This window comes from Zootoca vivipara, chromosome 15, assembly GCF_963506605.1.
Source record: "Zootoca vivipara chromosome 15, rZooViv1.1, whole genome shotgun sequence".
Lineage (NCBI taxonomy): Eukaryota > Metazoa > Chordata > Lepidosauria > Squamata > Lacertidae > Zootoca > Zootoca vivipara.
Genome location: NC_083290.1, coordinates 35,412,733 through 35,430,308, shown reverse-complemented (window position 1 = coordinate 35,430,308; position 17,576 = coordinate 35,412,733). Strand labels below are relative to the sequence as shown.

General features: G+C 49.7%; 1 protein-coding gene across 1 annotated transcript; it reads left to right on the top strand.

Annotated features, from left to right (window-relative positions):
* Nucleotides 1-948: 948 nt before the first annotated feature.
* MYL7 (myosin light chain 7) lies at nucleotides 949-17,176 on the top strand. The gene is made up of 7 exons (XM_035139498.2): nucleotides 949-1,010; nucleotides 2,539-2,649; nucleotides 3,903-3,978; nucleotides 12,682-12,786; nucleotides 14,896-14,974; nucleotides 15,513-15,561; nucleotides 17,016-17,176. Exons 1-7 carry the CDS (start codon nucleotides 1,008-1,010, stop codon nucleotides 17,115-17,117), a joined length of 525 nt encoding a protein of 174 aa, XP_034995389.1. The 5' UTR covers nucleotides 949-1,007; the 3' UTR covers nucleotides 17,118-17,176.
* The last annotated feature ends 400 nt before the right edge of the window (nucleotides 17,177-17,576 follow it).

Below are 17,576 nucleotides of genomic sequence, written 5' to 3'. Positions count from 1 at the left end.
AACATTGGCTGAGCACATACCATCCACCACTCTTAAAGAATCCTGGGAACTGTAGTTTACCCATCACAGAGTTATAACACCAGCCCCCATATCAAAGTATTGTTCCCAGGATTCTTTCATGGTGTGTCTGCTTTAAATATACATGGTGTGCAAGCAGCCATAATCCTAGAAAAGGAAGAGGTTGCTGGGCAACTTCAAGGTAGAACTTTGCATGCATCAGGTCTCAGGTTTGATCCCTGGGATCTCCAGGTAAGGGAGAAATGTCCCTTGCCTGAAGGTCTAGATCGGCCAGGGTTCTGACTAGGTTCCTATGTGTATCTTTAAATCCGACTTGGACTAGACAGCCCATCAAATTTATGGCACATAGAAAATCCTCTTTCAAGGGACAATCTTAAATGCCCCCTCAAATGATAAGGCAGCTTACAAAGTAACATACAAAAATGCATTATATTAGGGAAAATTGCTTTGCAAAAAATGTTTCTGTTAGGCAAAATTGTATACACAAAATGCATATATTAGAAATGTGAAGTAAAATGCCGGTGAATTTCCATGGGGGGTTCCACCCCCTGCTGCCTTTTATTGGCAAACTGAAGCAGAAATCAGTATAGAGAAGTGAATTTTGGATGGGAAAAACAAAAAACTGAAATTGGCAGGTTCCCTCATCCCTAGCAAGGAAGGAGGTCAGGTCACATATATAGCCCCGCTCCAAATACAGGCCTAAATAATAATAATCCTGGCACTACTGCATAGAGAAGGAACATGGGAGACTCCATTCAGAGTGGAACACTCGGCTCAGGAATGCCTCGCTCCCTCCATCAGCAAAGACTACAATGCACTATGACATCCAAACCTTATCAGTTCTCAGCACTGGGGACTGCCAAGTTTGGCTCTCTCCTCCTGCCACCGGGCTCCTGATTTAGCTCACCAAGTGATAAGCTGTGGGATATAGCCTGAGCTGATGCTTGACACCATCCAGAACTTCTCTGTTCTTCAGAAGGACATCCAGAATGGTGAGTACGCTGTTTCTCTCTGCTTTTGTATGTATTCTTCATAGCACTGAGCTTTCAGCTGATCACACATAAATGTTGAACGGTTACTCTGTCCCACTGAGGAGGAAGAAGAAACCAAGCAAAGGGAGAGAGCAATGGTTCAGCCTGTATGCAGACAAGAGAGAACTGGAGAAAGGGTGTTGACTGGGAAGATCTAATATCCAAGGGATGGTGGCAAATATTTGCTCATGTTCAGAAGGATGCAACTATGAAGAAACAGGAAATGGTACCTGTCCCTGGTAGCACCCAGTCCTGCTTGTGTCCTGTTTTGCCTGTCAGGGAAATAATGCAGGATGCTTGCTTTTTAAAATTAAGTTAGTGTGCACACACATGCCACAAATTTCTCCAGCTTTCAGTTCGCTTTTCCAGTTCTCCGAATGGGTTTGTGAGCTAGATGGCTCTTCCCCAGAGATGGGGAATCTGTGGCACAATTTTGTCAGGCATGATGGGATTTGTAGTCCAACAACATCTGGAGGGCCACAGGTTTCCTTGTTCTAAATACTTGCACGTTGTTTATCCCTAAATACACACATGCCAGTGGACTGCTCTCCTTCAGCTTCTGATCCCCATTCCCTATAACACGCCGATTGTTAGTGGTTGCCAAGATTGCAGTCCTAAACACTGTTACTAGAAAGTAAGCCTCCCTGAACCAGTTAGGATGTGCATCTGATTGTGATGTAAATGTGTTTTTGAATCGCAGCAGTTCTATAATATTGCAACCTTATCCGGTATGGGATTAAACCGTGCAGTGAAGATATTCAAGTTTGTGTATGTGCTTTTTGTCAGCTTTGGAAGCCAGGGCAGGATAGGCTATGGCAGAGCAAATATATCCAATGCTCAGCAGGTGAATTAAAAATTAATTGAGATTGAGATTCCTGCATTTCAGGGGGTTGAACTAGATGACCTTCGGGACACTACAATTTGATGATTCAATAACCTGAGCCCACAACTAATCCCCTAGGGTAGAGCTTTCCAAACAGAGCTTTCCAACCTTTTCATGTTGGTGACACGCTTTTTAGACGTGCATCATTTCACGACACAGTAATTCAGTTTCACTAGCAAACCGGAGGTTAAATAACCCCTATTCCAGCCCTGGGAGGAGCGTTCGCACGACACACCTGCACACTGCAGCCGACACACTAACTAGAGTTGTAGCCAATGTAGCATTAAGAAAACCGTGCTGTTTTCACAAGGATTTATGCTTGTGCAATGGAACTTTCCTCCCTCTGCCCACCCCCATCTGTTCTGTGGGATCCCTCAATCCTCTGGAGCAGTTTTGGGAAGAGAAAGAGAGGAGAAGGTGGGGGGGGGAATTGTACAAGTGTAAATCTTTGCACAAATGAAATGTGTGTGTTGGATCTTGTCTCCAGTCTTCTAGTTGTGTAAACATAATGAGTCCTGTGATTGACGTCATTCCAATGTGTCAGGTATACCGTACTGACTGGTGCTGTTGTAACCTGTTACTCTTCTTGTTGCTGTTATTGTTCAGGCCAGCAGAAAAGCCGGGACTCGGAGCAAAGCTGCCGCAAAGCATGCCCAGAGGAGCTCCTCCAATGTCTTCTCCATGTTTGAGCAGTCGCAGATCCAAGAGTTCAAGGAGGTGAGATGCCCAGGGTTCCCCCCCCCCCCCGTTGAGCCAAGGAAATGAGTTCCAAGCCTGAACTCAGCCTGCATCCAGTGGAGTGCCATTGACAAAGGTGGACTCTGTGAGTCAGGTCTATTCTACCTGGCAGTGGGAATAAGTCTATGCTACCTGGTGGTGACTCTCCAAGATTTCAGGTGGGAGTCTGCCCTAGCTGCCAACCTGGAGAAGTCAGGGACTGAATCTGGGCTGTTGTTCTTCATGCAAAGCTCTACCATTGAGTCATCATGGCAAAGAGATGGGGTTCATATGTCTCTTTATGTCACCTCTTTGCATGATCAGGGATCTGAATTGCACAAGGCAATTCAGCGTGAGACCTGCAGACTAGGGATGGGAGAGAATGCAGTTCACTTTGCATTTAAAGGTGAACTTAATTCTTTCACACTTCCTGAAAAGATAAGCAAACTGAAGGGCAGCTACCCTTCAAAATTCACACTGCTCTGGATTTTGCAGTGCCAATATCCAGCCAAGTAATGTGAACTAAGATGCACATACTGCCTACTGGGGTGAGGTGCACGTCATAATGCATTTATTGGTGAAAATGACATAGAGAAATGTGTTATGTTATGAGTAATTGCTTTGCAAAAATGTGCATATTGGGCAAAGTTGCATTTTAAAAAGTGTAAATTAGGAGAAATGTTCACTTAAATGCTGGTGGTTTTTCAGGAGGCTTCCCCCCCCCCCAGGAGAAAATATTGCAAACTGTTGTGGAAATGTAGAGAACTGAACTCAGGATGGGGGGAAATGAGAAATTGAGAGAAACTGAAACTGACAAGTCCACTCATCACTACCACAGAACTGTCCCTGTATAGACCTGTAAGGTCATGTGAATTTGGGTGAAACTCTTCTCATAGCACAACACTTTCCAGAATATCACAGTGCAGTGAACTGAAAATGGGAATTTTCTGCTCCTGCTCCTGTATTGTTAGACTATCAGGGACGCGGGTTTTACATTTGAATTACAGGCTTATAACATGCAGCCCCCAACTCTACTGGTTTGCATAACTTGTGAAACAAGCAAGGGCTGCTCAACTAATGAAGCACTATAATCACTTTTGCCCTTCGCTGGAGAGATAACAAAGAGGAGTGGATGCAGGCGGGGGACTGGGAAATATTTGTGTGAGTGTGTATGTTCTTATTATAGTGGCAGAAAGGAATTAAACTCGAGAAATAGAGAGAGTAGATTTAACATTCCTTATCTTTCCCCCAAGGCATTCAGCTGCATTGACCAGAATCGTGATGGCATTATTAGCAAATCGGACTTGAAAGAGACATACGGTCAACTGGGTGAGTGCCTCCGGTCACCATGAAATTGCACTCTTCAAAAGTTCAGGAGAGAGAGAGAGAGAGAGAGAGAGAGAGAGAGAGAGAGAGAGAGAGAGAGAGAGAGAGAGAGAGAGAGAGCAGCTAACTGGTACAAGGAAAAACAGTGCCAAATAGCCAGACCTGGATTCAGAGTCTTTGGCAGAGAGAGATTTTTGTAATCTCCATCTTTAAAACTGACAAAGGAACATACAAAATGGGAGATGCCAGAGATTGATCTTGGCACTTCCAGCATGCAAATCTAGGGGTCTGATGGGAGTTGGAGTCCAAAACATCTGCAGGGCACTGATTTAGGGAGAAGCAATTTCTATTTACTAAAAGCAACATTCACAACTGGAAAGAGCTGTAGCACAGTGGTAGAGAATCTGCATCACATGGGGAGACTGTTGCCTGGGACTCTGGAGGGCTCCTGCCAGTCAGTGCAGGCAATGCTGAGCGAGCTAGACCAATAGTCTGACTCAGTATTAGGCAGTTTCCTATGTCAAAAAATTCACAGTGACCTTTCTAATGCCCACCTGGTTATCTTCAGAGCCTCTAAGAACTTGGTGCATGTGAGGGACAGGGGATATCGCGAAGTCCCTCCCCTCCTGAGTTCAAGCCCGTCCCCGAGCAAAGGGGAAAGCAGGGAGAGTTCCGATTCCAGTGGGGAAGCAGGAAGTCGTGTCCGAGGCTCAGGCAAGGTAGAGGAGCCAGGGTCCCAGGTGGGACAGGAAGGGGCAAGCAAGGGGGGAAGACCCATCCCTCCAACTCCAGAATTACGCAGGAAGAGGAGGGGCAAGAGGATGGGTCTGCCAAAGCTTTTGTGTTGGAGAAAGACGCGCCAAAAGCCATTAGGAGGTTCTGAAACCGACTGACAACATCGCTCCGTGTAAATAGCAATGACTTGAGCACTGTAAATACGCAGCACCAATAAAAGAATAAAATGCAGAGCTGCGTAGCGTCGTTACTCTGAAGTAGTCCACTCCGGCCACTGTGACAGCAACCTCCTAATCATTTTTGGGCTACTTCGGAGTTGCCGGGATGAGCGTGTCCGAGGCGGAGAAGTGGCGGCAGATCGCTGAGCAAGCCCAGCTAGAACTGCAACAGCTGTCGCTGCAGGCGCAGGGAGAATTGAAGGCAGCTAAAGAGGAGACTAAGAAGGTCCAGGACGACCGGCTACAACTTGCGGAACAGGTGAGAGAGCTCCAGGAAAAAGAGCAGCATTTAAGGGCGGTGGCGGTAGACCTCCAAAACAAGCTGGATGCAGAGAAAAACAAGGCGGGAGGGGCTCCCCAAGTCCAAGTGCTGCCAGGAAGGAGAGCAGGGACCCTTGTAAGCAAGTTCAATGGAGACCCGAAGGAGTTTCAGGGCTTTGAGACTGAGATCGTGTATGCTCTTGAGCTGCACCAGAATGAGTTCCCCGATGATGAGCACAGAGTAGCGTTTATTGTGGAACATCTCACCGGAGCAGCCAGGGAGTGGCTAAGACCATTAATCGCAACCAAGAATCCTTGCATGAAAAATGTCCAACAATTTCTAGAAGGTTTGAGGACGATGTATTCGTCCGATAGTCATTTGGACCAGACTAAGGAGGAACTGCATAATTTACGCCAAGGAAATATGACAGTTCGCGCATATTGGGCGAAATTCACCATGCTGGTGCACAGACTGGGGTGGGTTTTGGATTCGCCTCCCATGCAAGCTGCGTTTTACTTGGGTTTGAGCGAGGAGGTGAAGGATGAACTCTCGAGAGGTCCAAAGCCCAGTACTATGGATCAGCTGAGCAAAGCAGCTCTGGCGGTGGGGGTGAGGCAGGAATCCCGGTGGAACGACAAGCAAGCGACGCGCGCAAAGCGGGCTTGGTTCCCACGGTCGCAGGAGAAGCCACTCCCTCAACAACCCTTTCAGGCCACGCCTGGAGCCAGCCAGGACCAGGAGACCATGCAGATTGATAGCGCGCGCGCGCGGGCTTTTCAAACCCCAGCGGCGCCAAGACGCAAGGAGGGAAGGGGCGGGAATTGCTTTCTCTGCAACTCACCCCAGCATCTCGTCAGAGACTGCCCACATCGCAGGGAGTGGCAAGGAAAGGCGGGAACGGTGGTGCCCTCCCCCACTGACGCAGCACCACAGCAGGGAAACGGGAAAGCCTGGCTGCAGGAGACAAGGGGCAGCAGCCAGGCACAGTCAGCAGACAACAGCCCCAGCCCGCCCACCCGCACAGAGAGGTGCAGAGCCAGCCCACCCCTCCCAGAGCAGGAGTGGTTCTAGAAGTGACGCTAACGCTCCCAAATGGCTATCCCCTGACGGTCCTCGCCTTAATTGACAGTGGGGCGTCCGCCAACTTCTTCTCGAGAAGCTTTGCAGAAGAGCACCAAATCCAGCTTTTGCAGTTGGATTTTCCTCTGCACGTAGCAACCATTGACGGCAGGGAGCTGCTGGGAGGGGCCATCACACATCAAACCCCCCCCATGAGAATGACGGTGGGAAGGCACTCAGAGACACTGGCGTTCAACGTCACCACCATCTCAGACCCCCCCATCGTCTTGGGCATGAGCTGGCTGGCGCGCCACGACCCCTCCATCAGTTGGCACCAGAGGTGCATCACGTTTGGGTCAGACTTTTGTCTGGAACATTGCATGCAGCACCAACCAGGGGAGGGGCCTCCGATAGCCACGGTGGCCACCATGCATATCAAAGGGGGTGAGGCAATACCCAAGCAGTACTGGGACCTGCAGGAGGTCTTCAGCGAAGCGGAGTCCGACCACCTACCCCCGCACAGGCCTTTTGACTGCCAGATCAACCTGGTGCCAGGGGCGACGATACCCCCAGCCAAGCTGTACGCCATGTCAGACCAGGAGCTGGAGGATCTGCGCGCTTTCATCGACAAGAACCTCAAGCGGGGGTTCATAAGGGAAAGCAAGGCAGCAGGGGGCAGCCCGGTCTTCTGGGTGGACAAGAAAGACACGCAACAGCGCCGTCTTGTGGTGGACTTTAGACGGCTGAATTCGGTGACAGAGCCCGTGGCTTTCCCCATGCCCAGAGTGGATGATCTCCTGACAGCGGCACGCAGGGGCAAGATTTTCACCAAGCTGGACCTAAGGGGGGCGTACAACTTGATCAGGATCCGGGAAGGAGATGAATGGAAAACCACGATGTTCACGCCTCTGGGCTCTTTTGAATATCTGGTGATGCCCTTCGGTTTGCAAGGGGGCTCAGCATGCTTCCAGGCCTTCATGCACCACGTCCTGGGGTCCCTCCTCTTCAGGAAATGCTTGGTCTTCCTAGATGACATCCTTATCTACTCGAATGACCCAGTGCAGCATGTGAAAGATGTCAGAGAGGTGTTGCAACGCCTGAAGGAGCACCACCTGTATGTGAAGCTGGAGAAGTGCAAGTTTCACACCAAAGAGGTGGACTTCCTGGGCTACAAGCTGTCAGACAAGGGGCTGGCGATGGACAAGGACAAGGTGCAGGCCATCCTGGACTGGCACAGCCCCAGGACGCGCAAAGATGCCCAACGCCTACTAGGCTTCGCTAACTTCTACAGGAAGTTCATCAAGAACTTCTCTCGCGTTACGGCTCCCATCACGGACTGCCTGAGAGGCAAGCAGAAGTTCAAGTGGACACCAGAGGCGCAAGCAGCGTTCGAAAGCCTCAAGAGAGTGTTCGCCTCAGACCAAAACCTGTTCCATGTGGTGCAGGACGCGCCCCTACGCATTGAGACAGATGCTTCTGAAAAAGCTGTGGGCGCAATTTTGTTGCAACTGGACGCCAACAGGGAGTGGAGACCCTGTGCCTTCTTCTCCAGGAAGCTGACACAGCCTGAACGCAACTACACAGTGTTTGATAGGGAACTTCTTGCGATCTACGCTGCGTTCCAGCACTGGCGACACTTCCTGGTGGGCGCGAAGCACCCCATCCAGGTGTGCACAGACCACAAGAACCTGGAGTTCTGGAGAACTGCCAGGGTGCTCAACCAGCGGCAGATACGGTGGGCAGAGTTCTTCTCGAACTTCAACTTCTCCATCCACTACATCCCGGGGGAGCAGAATGTCAGGGCGGATGCCCTCTCCCGCAAGCCAGAGTACATGGAGGAGGAGGCGCCACCAGCCCCAAGGCACATTTTCCCCCCGTCGGCATGGTCCTGCGGAGCAGCTGTGGTGAGCGAGGCAGAACTCACAGCACTGACGGCAGCGGATGAATTTGCCAACCGCATCTTCAGAGAACTGAGAGGGGGGAGGGAGCAGGCAAAAGACTTTGCAGAACGCAGAGGGCTGCTTTTCTACAAGGGTGCGCTGTACCTACCCACCACCCAGCTTCGACGTACGGTCCTCAAGCAGATGCACGACAACCCTACAGCGGGGCATTTTGGAAGGGACAAAACCGCTCCCCTAGTCATGAGACACTTCTGGTGGCCAGGGGTGCGGGAAGATGTTCGAGACTATGTAAGGGGCTGTACCACCTGCCAGCGGGCGAAGGTGGTCAGAGCAGCGCCACCAGGGTTGCTGGAGCCCTTAGCCACACCACACAGGCCGTGGGAAGTGGTGTCCATGGACTTCATCACAGATCTGCCTTCGTCCAGGGGTAAGACTGCAGTGTTGGTGGTGGTGGACCTTATGTCCAAAATGTGTCACTTTATACCGTGTGCCAGGGCAGTCTCGGCAGAAGAGACAGCCAAACTGTTTGTTGATCACATTTTCAGACTGCATGGATTACCTTTAAGGGTTATTTCGGATCGTGGCCGCCAATTTGTTTCCAGGTTCTGGCGGCGGCTCATGAACCTCCTGCAGGTGGAGGTCAGCTTGTCGACGGCTAGACACCCGCAGACCAACGGACAAGCGGAGAGGGTCAACGCCATTCTGCAGCAGTACCTGAGATGCTACGTCAGCCAGCGGCAAACGGACTGGGTGGATCGCTTGCCACTAGCAGAATTTGCCTACAACAATGCAGTGCACGTCTCCACAGGGGTGTCGCCCTTTAAGGCCAATTACGGGCGCGACCTCAGATCTTTCCCAGAGAGGGAGAGGGAGGAGGAGGAGGAGGAGGGCCCACAGGCTGAGGATTGGGCAGAGGAACTGGAGACGGTGCACCAGCAGCTCAGAGAACACTTGGAGAGGGCCAAGGAAGCGTACAAAAAGGGGGCAGATCGCCACAGGCGACAAGGGGAGGTCATCAGGGTGGGGGACAAGGTGTGGTTGTCCTCGGAGGGCCTTCCCACCAGAGGGAGGTGCAAGAAGCTGGCACCCAAAAGGCTGGGCCCCTTCACGGTCACGCAACAGGTCAACCCGGTGGCATACAGGCTGGCACTGCCAGAGGACATGAGGGTGCATCCAGTGTTTCATAGATCGCTGCTGTCGCCGTACAGGGAAAGCAGCAGGCTCCGAGACAGCGAACAAACCCCCGAGGGAGGGGGGGAGAGGGAAGGCAGGGAGCAACTCAATGAGGCCACGGCCATCCTGGATTCAAGGTGGGGGGTGGGGGGACTGGAGTACCTCATGGCATGGGAGGATGCTCCACCGTCCCAGAATGAATGGGTCCCAGCCACTCAGATACAGGAGGAATTCTTGGTGGAAGAATTTCACGCCCTCTTTCCCCACAGACCCAAGCCCTGGCACATGGAAAGGGAGGGGGAGGAGGAGGAGGCACGGGAGAGCAGCTCACCATGGCGCTGGGAAGCGGAGTTTGAGGAACCAGAGGATGAGGTATGGGTGTCACCGAGATCCACCCAGTCAGAGGAAGGAGCAGATTGGCAGAACGTTTTTACCCCCACCAGCTCTGACGCCACGGACTTTTTGGGATTCCCGTCCGCCCAGGCGGAAGGGGGGGGCTCGCAGGACTGGGGGGAGGTATTCACACCAACGGGCTCGGAGAGCACTGAGTTCTTAGGCTTCCAGTCGTCACCGACACATGGGGGGGGCCTGGGGAGGGGTGAAGGAGAGCTTGGGAGGGGGGTGGATGTGAGGGACAGGGGATATCGCGAAGTCCCTCCCCTCCTGAGTTCAAGCCCGTCCCCGAGCAAAGGGGAAAGCAGGGAGAGTTCCGATTCCAGTGGGGAAGCAGGAAGTCGTGTCCGAGGCTCAGGCAAGGTAGAGGAGCCAGGGTCCCAGGTGGGACAGGAAGGGGCAAGCAAGGGGGGAAGACCCATCCCTCCAACTCCAGAATTACGCAGGAAGAGGAGGGGCAAGAGGATGGGTCTGCCAAAGCTTTTGTGTTGGAGAAAGACGCGCCAAAAGCCATTAGGAGGTTCTGAAACCGACTGACAACATCGCTCCGTGTAAATAGCAATGACTTGAGCACTGTAAATACGCAGCACCAATAAAAGAATAAAATGCAGAGCTGCGTAGCGTCGTTACTCTGAAGTAGTCCACTCCGGCCACTGTGACAGTGCATGTTATTTCTGGAGCTATGAGCACTTCACGGTCCTTCATCTCTGGATGGTGTCATTTTTGATAAACAGCTTGTCACTTTCAGAAGTGACAGCTTTATTTCTAGTACACAGGGTGGTGGTTTGCGTGACAAAGCTCCCAGAAATCCCAAAATAACTCACAACTGACACAATATTTTAGGTTTGGGTTTTTGGCATTATTTTGGCCACAACTTTATTCAAAATACATTTTAATTCTGAGTGTTGGCTTAGGCTTTGGTTAATCCATCTGTCCACTCTAAGGGACAGGACCATTTCCATCTGCCCGGGTTGGGCAGGACCAATTCCATCTGACCCCCTTTTGGGTCAGGACCAGCTTCGACTTACCTAATGGTAGGTAAGTCAAGTAAACACCCCAAGGGATTGGAGGTACTGTTCTCAGGCACTCTCCTCCCCCAAGGAGTGTTCCCCAAGGCTCGGCTCTGTAATGGCCGCACCATCCTTGCCTATGGCAGGATGAATGGACTAGAGTCCCTGAGCCCCAGGATTCCTTTAACGGAATACTTCTATAAGGAGCAAGTAAGGGGGGTAGGCGTTTTTATGCCATGCCCCTCCTATACCAATTTTTAACCAAAGCCTAACGGCCAACCTAACAAGTTGTGACAATTTGCTTGTCAGTAGGCAAAAACCAAATGGCAACAGCCATTCAGCCAAGTGGCAAAATTCCTACTGGGCCCCTGAATACAGGCAACCCCCGCGAACGGGCAAGCAGTGTTGACTAAGCCTAAAAGCAGCGGCGGGCGGGCGGGCGGGAGATTCGAAGGCTTTTCCGAGAGTGAGGGAAACCGAAAGCAACATGGGTGTTAAGTAAAATGCTGCTGTCAATCAAACTCAATGGCACGCCCCGTGACTCAGCCTAACTACAGCCCACCCCCTCCCAGATTTCTTTTGAGCTCGTCTGCAACCCCCACTACACTCTATGAGCATAATGGGCTTTGTGCATCTTTCCTAAATTTGGAGAGCTCTATTTTCTCTTCTAGCGCAGAAAAAGGAGGAGACGAGCTACAAAGGCCAGTGGTGAAGTTGTTTTTACGGGGAGACATGTATTCAAATGACATTATCCCCAAAGCAAAAACCCTGGGAAGTCTGTTGAATGTAGACCAGGGCTAATATGGTTCACCAAATTTTGTGTGCACAGGTGGGGGTGGGGTGGGGATGATTCAAGAGGGAAATGGGAAAAAAATTATATGCCTGTACTATGCCCCTGTAGGGGACCCAGGTGGCGCTGTGGTTAAACCACTGAGCCTAGGGCTTGCTGATCAGAAGGTCGGCGGTTCGAATCCCTGTGACGGGGTGAGCTCCCGTTGCTTGGTCCCAGCTCCTGCCAACCTAGCAGTTCGAAAGCACGTCAAAATGCAAGTAGATAAATAGGAACCGCTACAGCGGGAAGGTAAACGGCGTTTCCATGTGCTGCTCTGGTTTGCCAGAAGCGGCTTTGTCATGCTGGCCACATGACCTGGAAGCTATATGCCGGCTCCCTCGGCCAATAATGTGAGATGAGCGCGCAACCCCAGAGTCGGTCACGACTGGACCTAATGGTCAGGGGTCCCTTTACCTTTACCTTACTATGCCCCTGTGGACAGAGTCATATAGAATCAGCCACACATGTTCTTTTGCACTGCCCCTTGTATCAGACAATTTGATCTACATAAGTTCATTAATCAGTTGGCTGTTAGCAGGGAGTGGCATACAGGCGAATGTTAGGTAGCCTTCCTTATGTTAACTCAGGATGGGGATAAGGGAAGATAGTAGCCAGGTCTCTGCAACATGCAATGAGGATTTGTGAATGTTAGAAAACAGTATTTTAATTGTTAGTGGCTGGGGAAACCCAGCCAGATGGGCAGGGTATAAACAATTATATATATATATATATATATATAGAGAGAGAGAGAGAGAGAGAGAGAGAGAGAGAGAGAGAGAGAGAGAGAGAGAGAGAGAGAGAGAGAGAGAGAGAGAGAGTGTTTAATGTAGATTTTGCTGTGTATCAAACCTTTCAGAATTTGCAATTGATATAGGTCTCTGAAGATTGAGGCTGGGCAAAAGTTCCCCAGAAGTTCCAGGTTAGGGTTTTTTTTTTTGCTTATCTCAGAAATTGGACCCGTATTGTCCAACCTGGTGCAACGTCCACCATCTGTATTGAAAGAAGGATTGCAGATAACTGCCCCAAGAACACCATGATCACAAATAGTCATGAATGAACAATAAACAGGATGTCTGGAAAGGTCCGTGGAGTTCACTGCTAGGGCCTGCTTTTTTCTCTACAGGGAAAATAAATGTGAAGGAGGAAGAGCTGGATGAGATGCTAAAGGAAGGAAAAGGGCCAATTAACTTCACGGTCTTCTTAACACTCTTTGGGGAGAAACTGAATGGTGAGTTGGTGCTGCCATAGCCAAGGACCTTGCTCACTAACCCTCAGTCTTGCTCATTAACCCTCAATCCAGCTCTTGATTTCCACCCAACACCCCTGAACATAAGAGGCCAAAAAGACAAAACTGGTTTACCACTAAGGGCACTTCCAGACTGCCACTATTTTCAGGAGGGATTCAATCACATGCCAGCAAATGGAGGTTACGCAACTGAAGCTAATTTGAAGCTCTTGTACAACAAACCTCCCCCCCCCAAAAAAAAATTTGGTTTGCGGCAAGGAAATTGGCAGGAAAATGCACTGGGAAGGGTCAGGTAATGATTTTTCGATGCAACATAATCTAACAAATTAGCATGAACGCTTGGTAAATTGTGGGTGTCCTCTGACCTCCCCACAAACCCTGTGCAAAACAAATCAGGATGAATGCACAATATGCGTGTCATACGAAAGGGGTGCTAAGAAAGGGGTTTTTGTTTGTTTGTTTATTGCATTTACACCCCACCTTTTTCTTCAAGGAGCTCAAGTTGGCATCCATGGTTCTCCCCCTCCTCATTAATCCCCACAACCACTTTATGAGGTAGGTTTGACTGAGAGGCAGTGACAGACCCAAGATCGCCCAGTGAGCTTCAAAGCTGAGTGGAGATTTGAACCCTGGTCTCCCAGGTCCTAGTCTGACACTCTAACCATTACACCACACTGGCTTTGGGTAGGAATTGTCAATTCAAGCAAAGCTCGTGTGTCCAACATTCTCTGTCCGGTAGCACCAGGGCATTGTGCCAAACGGACAGGTGAGTTTAATGTTGCGCAACAGTTGTGCTGACAGAAACCTGTGCAACAGTTTGTGCAAGAAAGTTATCAGCAACCTACTTTTTGCCTGTCACACCACTAAGTGACTTTAACTTAGGGCTATGTTGCGTACAACCTCAATGGAAAATCATGACACAAGCATCCCCATACCGCAGGATGAACGTTGTTGTTATTTCCTGATGTTCACAAATATATTTAAGTGGTCAAGTGGATGAGTCACAGAAGCCCCAAGATGGGTCTTGGGGTCTGGCAAAAAGTTCCATTAGTCGGTTCCCTTAAGGCAGTGATGGCTAAACTTGGCCCTTCAGCTGTTTTGGGACTACAATTCCCATCATCCCTGACCACTGGTCCTGTTAGCTAGGGATGATGGGAGTTGTAGTCCCAAAATAGCTGAAGGGCTAAGTTTGGTCATCACTGCCTTAAGGTGTAGGAGCCAGTTGTTATACTTTTCGGTCCTGGTCGTCACCATATTTGTTTAAGGTCACTTGGGGTTAAGAAACCTCAGTTCGGTTAAAATTCAATTCAGTTCTGTTCAGTAAATGAGGAATTGCAACAGGGAGTATGTAGGGAGTATACGCTGGGAGAGACAGCCACAAGATGGATGTGGTATAACTGGAGATAGCTAGAAACTCCCTCACTCCCTCATTCCCTCATTTCTCCGAGTAAAAGTTTAAGACGTAATTAAAAGAATAGAAGATAAAAGATAAAAGAAAAAGCCTAGAAGATAAAAAGATAAAGAAAAAGCCTAGAAGAGGACTTGACAAGGCTTTAAAAGGCTTTAAAAAGGCTTTAAAAAACAGTAAAACAAACCGGTAAGTACAGAGCTCAAACGGAGAGGTGATGCACCGCCATCTTCGTGTCGTCAAACCAGAATTATGGCCCACTACTTGTCCAGAATTTATGTAATTAAAATCAGTACATCTAGCCTTCAACAATGATAGCTGAGGATCCCTTGTGTGCCTCTTCCTCCTCCTGCTCACCATTATTTCTGTATGATGTAGAGTTACTATTTATACTAATGTCCTATATGTTTTATATGTTTTGTCTTTGTTTTTATATTTTATATATATGCCAATAAAGGTGTTGAAATTGAAATTGTTATACTTTTCTGTCCTTGAGGTCTCTCTCCCTCTGTGTGTGTGTGTGTGTGTTGGCATTGTTTGGTTTGGTTTTTGTTAACTTTCCATTTCCTCCCTGGAACTTCAAACCTTCCAGACTCCCTGCCCAGCCCTCTCCCAACCAAAAGGGGGTCTGCTCTCGGTTTGAGGATCTTTGCTGTATGTTGAGCAATCCTTCTCTTCCACAGGCACTGATCCCGAGGAATCCATCCTTGCTGCCTTCAAGTTATTTGACCCCAACGGAACTGGCTATGTGAACAAAGATGAGTAAGAACCTTAACTACAGTTCAGTTCCTGAGTAAAGCCCATTGGGTTCTGATTGGATTAGGTCTGATTGGCTTAACCAATGGTGGGGGTGAGGAAGCCATGGCTCATTGGAAGAGCATCAGCTTTACAGCGAGAAGGTTCCTGGTCCCATCCCTGGCATCTTCAGGTTGAACTGGGAGGAACCCTTGTCTGAACTCCTGGAGAGGTGCTGCCAGTCAGTATAGCCACTACTGAGCTTGATGGTCCAATGGTCTGACTCAGTATAAGGAAACCTCCTGGGATTTCTCCATACAAGCCTCTGTTTGCCCAGAAGAGACTTCAGGGAAGGGCCATGGCTCATGGGTAGAGCAAGCAAAAGTTTCCAGGTATCCCTAGGGCGGAGGGAGACCCGGAGAGCTGCTGCCAGTCAGTGCAGGCAATACTGAGCTAGAAGCACCAAAGGTTTGGTACAGTATAAGGCAGCTTTCTATGTTCCTATTAGGCTTCTGGGTGGTGTGTTGGAACAGCACTGACTTTTTATTTCCAATTTGTTTTCCAGGTTTAAGCAACTCCTGATGACTCAGGCGGACAAGTTCTCTGCTGAGGAGGTGAGGCAACTCTTTCTGATCTAGCACTACCATAGTTAAAGTGTGCTTTTCGCCCTCCCTCTTTAAATCCCAATTTCCCCTTAGGCAGGAATCTTTCACAAGCATCAAACCTAGGAGACACCTTTCAACAGGTGTATTTAATATGGCATAGGGACGTGGGTGGCGCTGTGGTCTAAACCACTGAGCCTCTTGGGCTTGCCGATCAGAAGGTCAGTGGTTCAAATCCCCACAACAGGGTGAGCTCCCGTTGCTCTGTCCCAGCTCCTGCCAACCTAGCACTTTGAAAGGACTCCAGTGCAAGTAGGTATCGCTGCAGCAGGAAGGTAAACGGCATTTCCATGCACTCTGGTTTCCATCACTGTTATGTGCCAGAAGCGGTTTAGTCATGCTGGCCACATGACCCGGAAAGCTGTCTGCAAACTAACGCCGGCTCCCTTGGCCTGAAAGCAAGATGAGCACTGCAAACCCATAGTCGCCTTTGACTGGACTTAATCATCCAGGGGTCCTTTACCTTTTTACCTTTATTAATATGGTTGTGCTTTAAAATTTGTAGGACTGGCTGCAAAATGGCAAACCATCCCAGTCCAGTCCAACAGCCATTCAGAAGAGCAAACATATTTCCTTTCGGCACCTGGGGAGGGTTGCTTTCTTTAAAAATGCTGTGTAATCAGCCAATTGCCCTTGCTTTGTTGTTCCCATTTAACGTAAGAAAAGTCTGCTGGCTCACACTGGCCAACCAGATGCCTAAGGGAAACCTGCAAGCAGAACATGAGAGCAAACAGCACTCTGCCCACCTGCAATTCCTAGCAATGTATTTTCAGAGGCCTACTACTTCTAACAGGGACCCAGGTGGCGCTGTGGTTAAACCACTGAGCCTAGGGCTTGCTGATCAGAGGGTCGGCAGTTCGAATCCCTGTGACGGGGTGAGCTCCCGTTGCTTGGTCCCAGCTCCTGCCAATCTAGCAGTTCGAAAGCACGTCAAAATGCAAGTAGATAAATAGGAACCGCAACAGCAGGAAGGTAAACGGCTTTTCCATGTGCTGCTCTGGTTTGCCAGAAGCGGCTTTGTCATGCTGGCCACATGACCTGGAAGCTGTACGCTGGCTCCCTCGGCCAATAATGCGAGATGAGCGCGCAACCCCAGAGTCGGTCACGACTGGACCTAATGGTCAGGGGTCCCTTTACCTTTACCTTACTACTTCTAACAGTGGAGGTAGAATTTCTAGAATTTCTAAAAGAAACTGTATTAGCAAGCTCTTAGCCACAATCATCTGGAAAGCAATATACGTTTATTTAACTTCAAGAATGGTTCCCCCTTCCAATCTCATGACCCAAGGAGGTGGGGAAACCGTGACAACAGAGTCCCAAGGCTCGCAAGACCGGGCAGGGACTGGTCAATTAGGCCAGCCGAACGCTGCCTTCTTACCCCCATTTTTGTGTCCCTTCTTCCCTAGGTAGAGCAAATGTTTGCAGTCGCTCCCGTCGACGTGGCCGGAAACATTGACTACAAATCCTTGTGCTACATCATCACGCATGGTGATGAGAAGGAAGAATGAAGGTCTGTGGGGAAATTGAAAGTTTGTGGTGGCAATTACTGCTATATTTGAATAAAAGGCCCGATGAGAAATGAAGGAAGCTGCGACTGTGAGTTCAGTCTGAATCAGTAGCAGCTGGTGTCGTGGGGCTGGACCACCCTCCCGATACCATTGGGGTACCATATATGGGGCGGAGAGGGTGGCAGTGAGTTTCAGGGCTGTGTACTAGCTCCAGCACTGCCCAGGTAAACTACACAGGGTACCATTCCTCTGAATACCAGAGGCTGGGATCAGTTGGTAAAGCATGAGACTCATAATCTCAGTCATGGGTTTTTGGGGGAAAGATTCCTGCATTGCAGCAGTGGACTGACCCCCCGTGATCCCTCCCATCTCTATGAATCTATGTGTGCTACTCTGTTCATGTCCCTGGTTCCTTTATACCACTTCCAGGTGAAAAGAGCCAGTGGCTAGCTTGAGTCT

Bases quoted from the DNA above. Each gene is read 5' to 3' on its own strand.
- MYL7 (XM_035139498.2), top strand. The intron at 12,787-14,895 runs GTGAGTTGGTGC...TCTCTTCCACAG, and splicing joins CTTTGGGGAGAAACTGAATG to GCACTGATCCCGAGGAATCC. The intron at 15,562-17,015 runs GTGAGGCAACTC...CTTCTTCCCTAG, and splicing joins ACAAGTTCTCTGCTGAGGAG to GTAGAGCAAATGTTTGCAGT.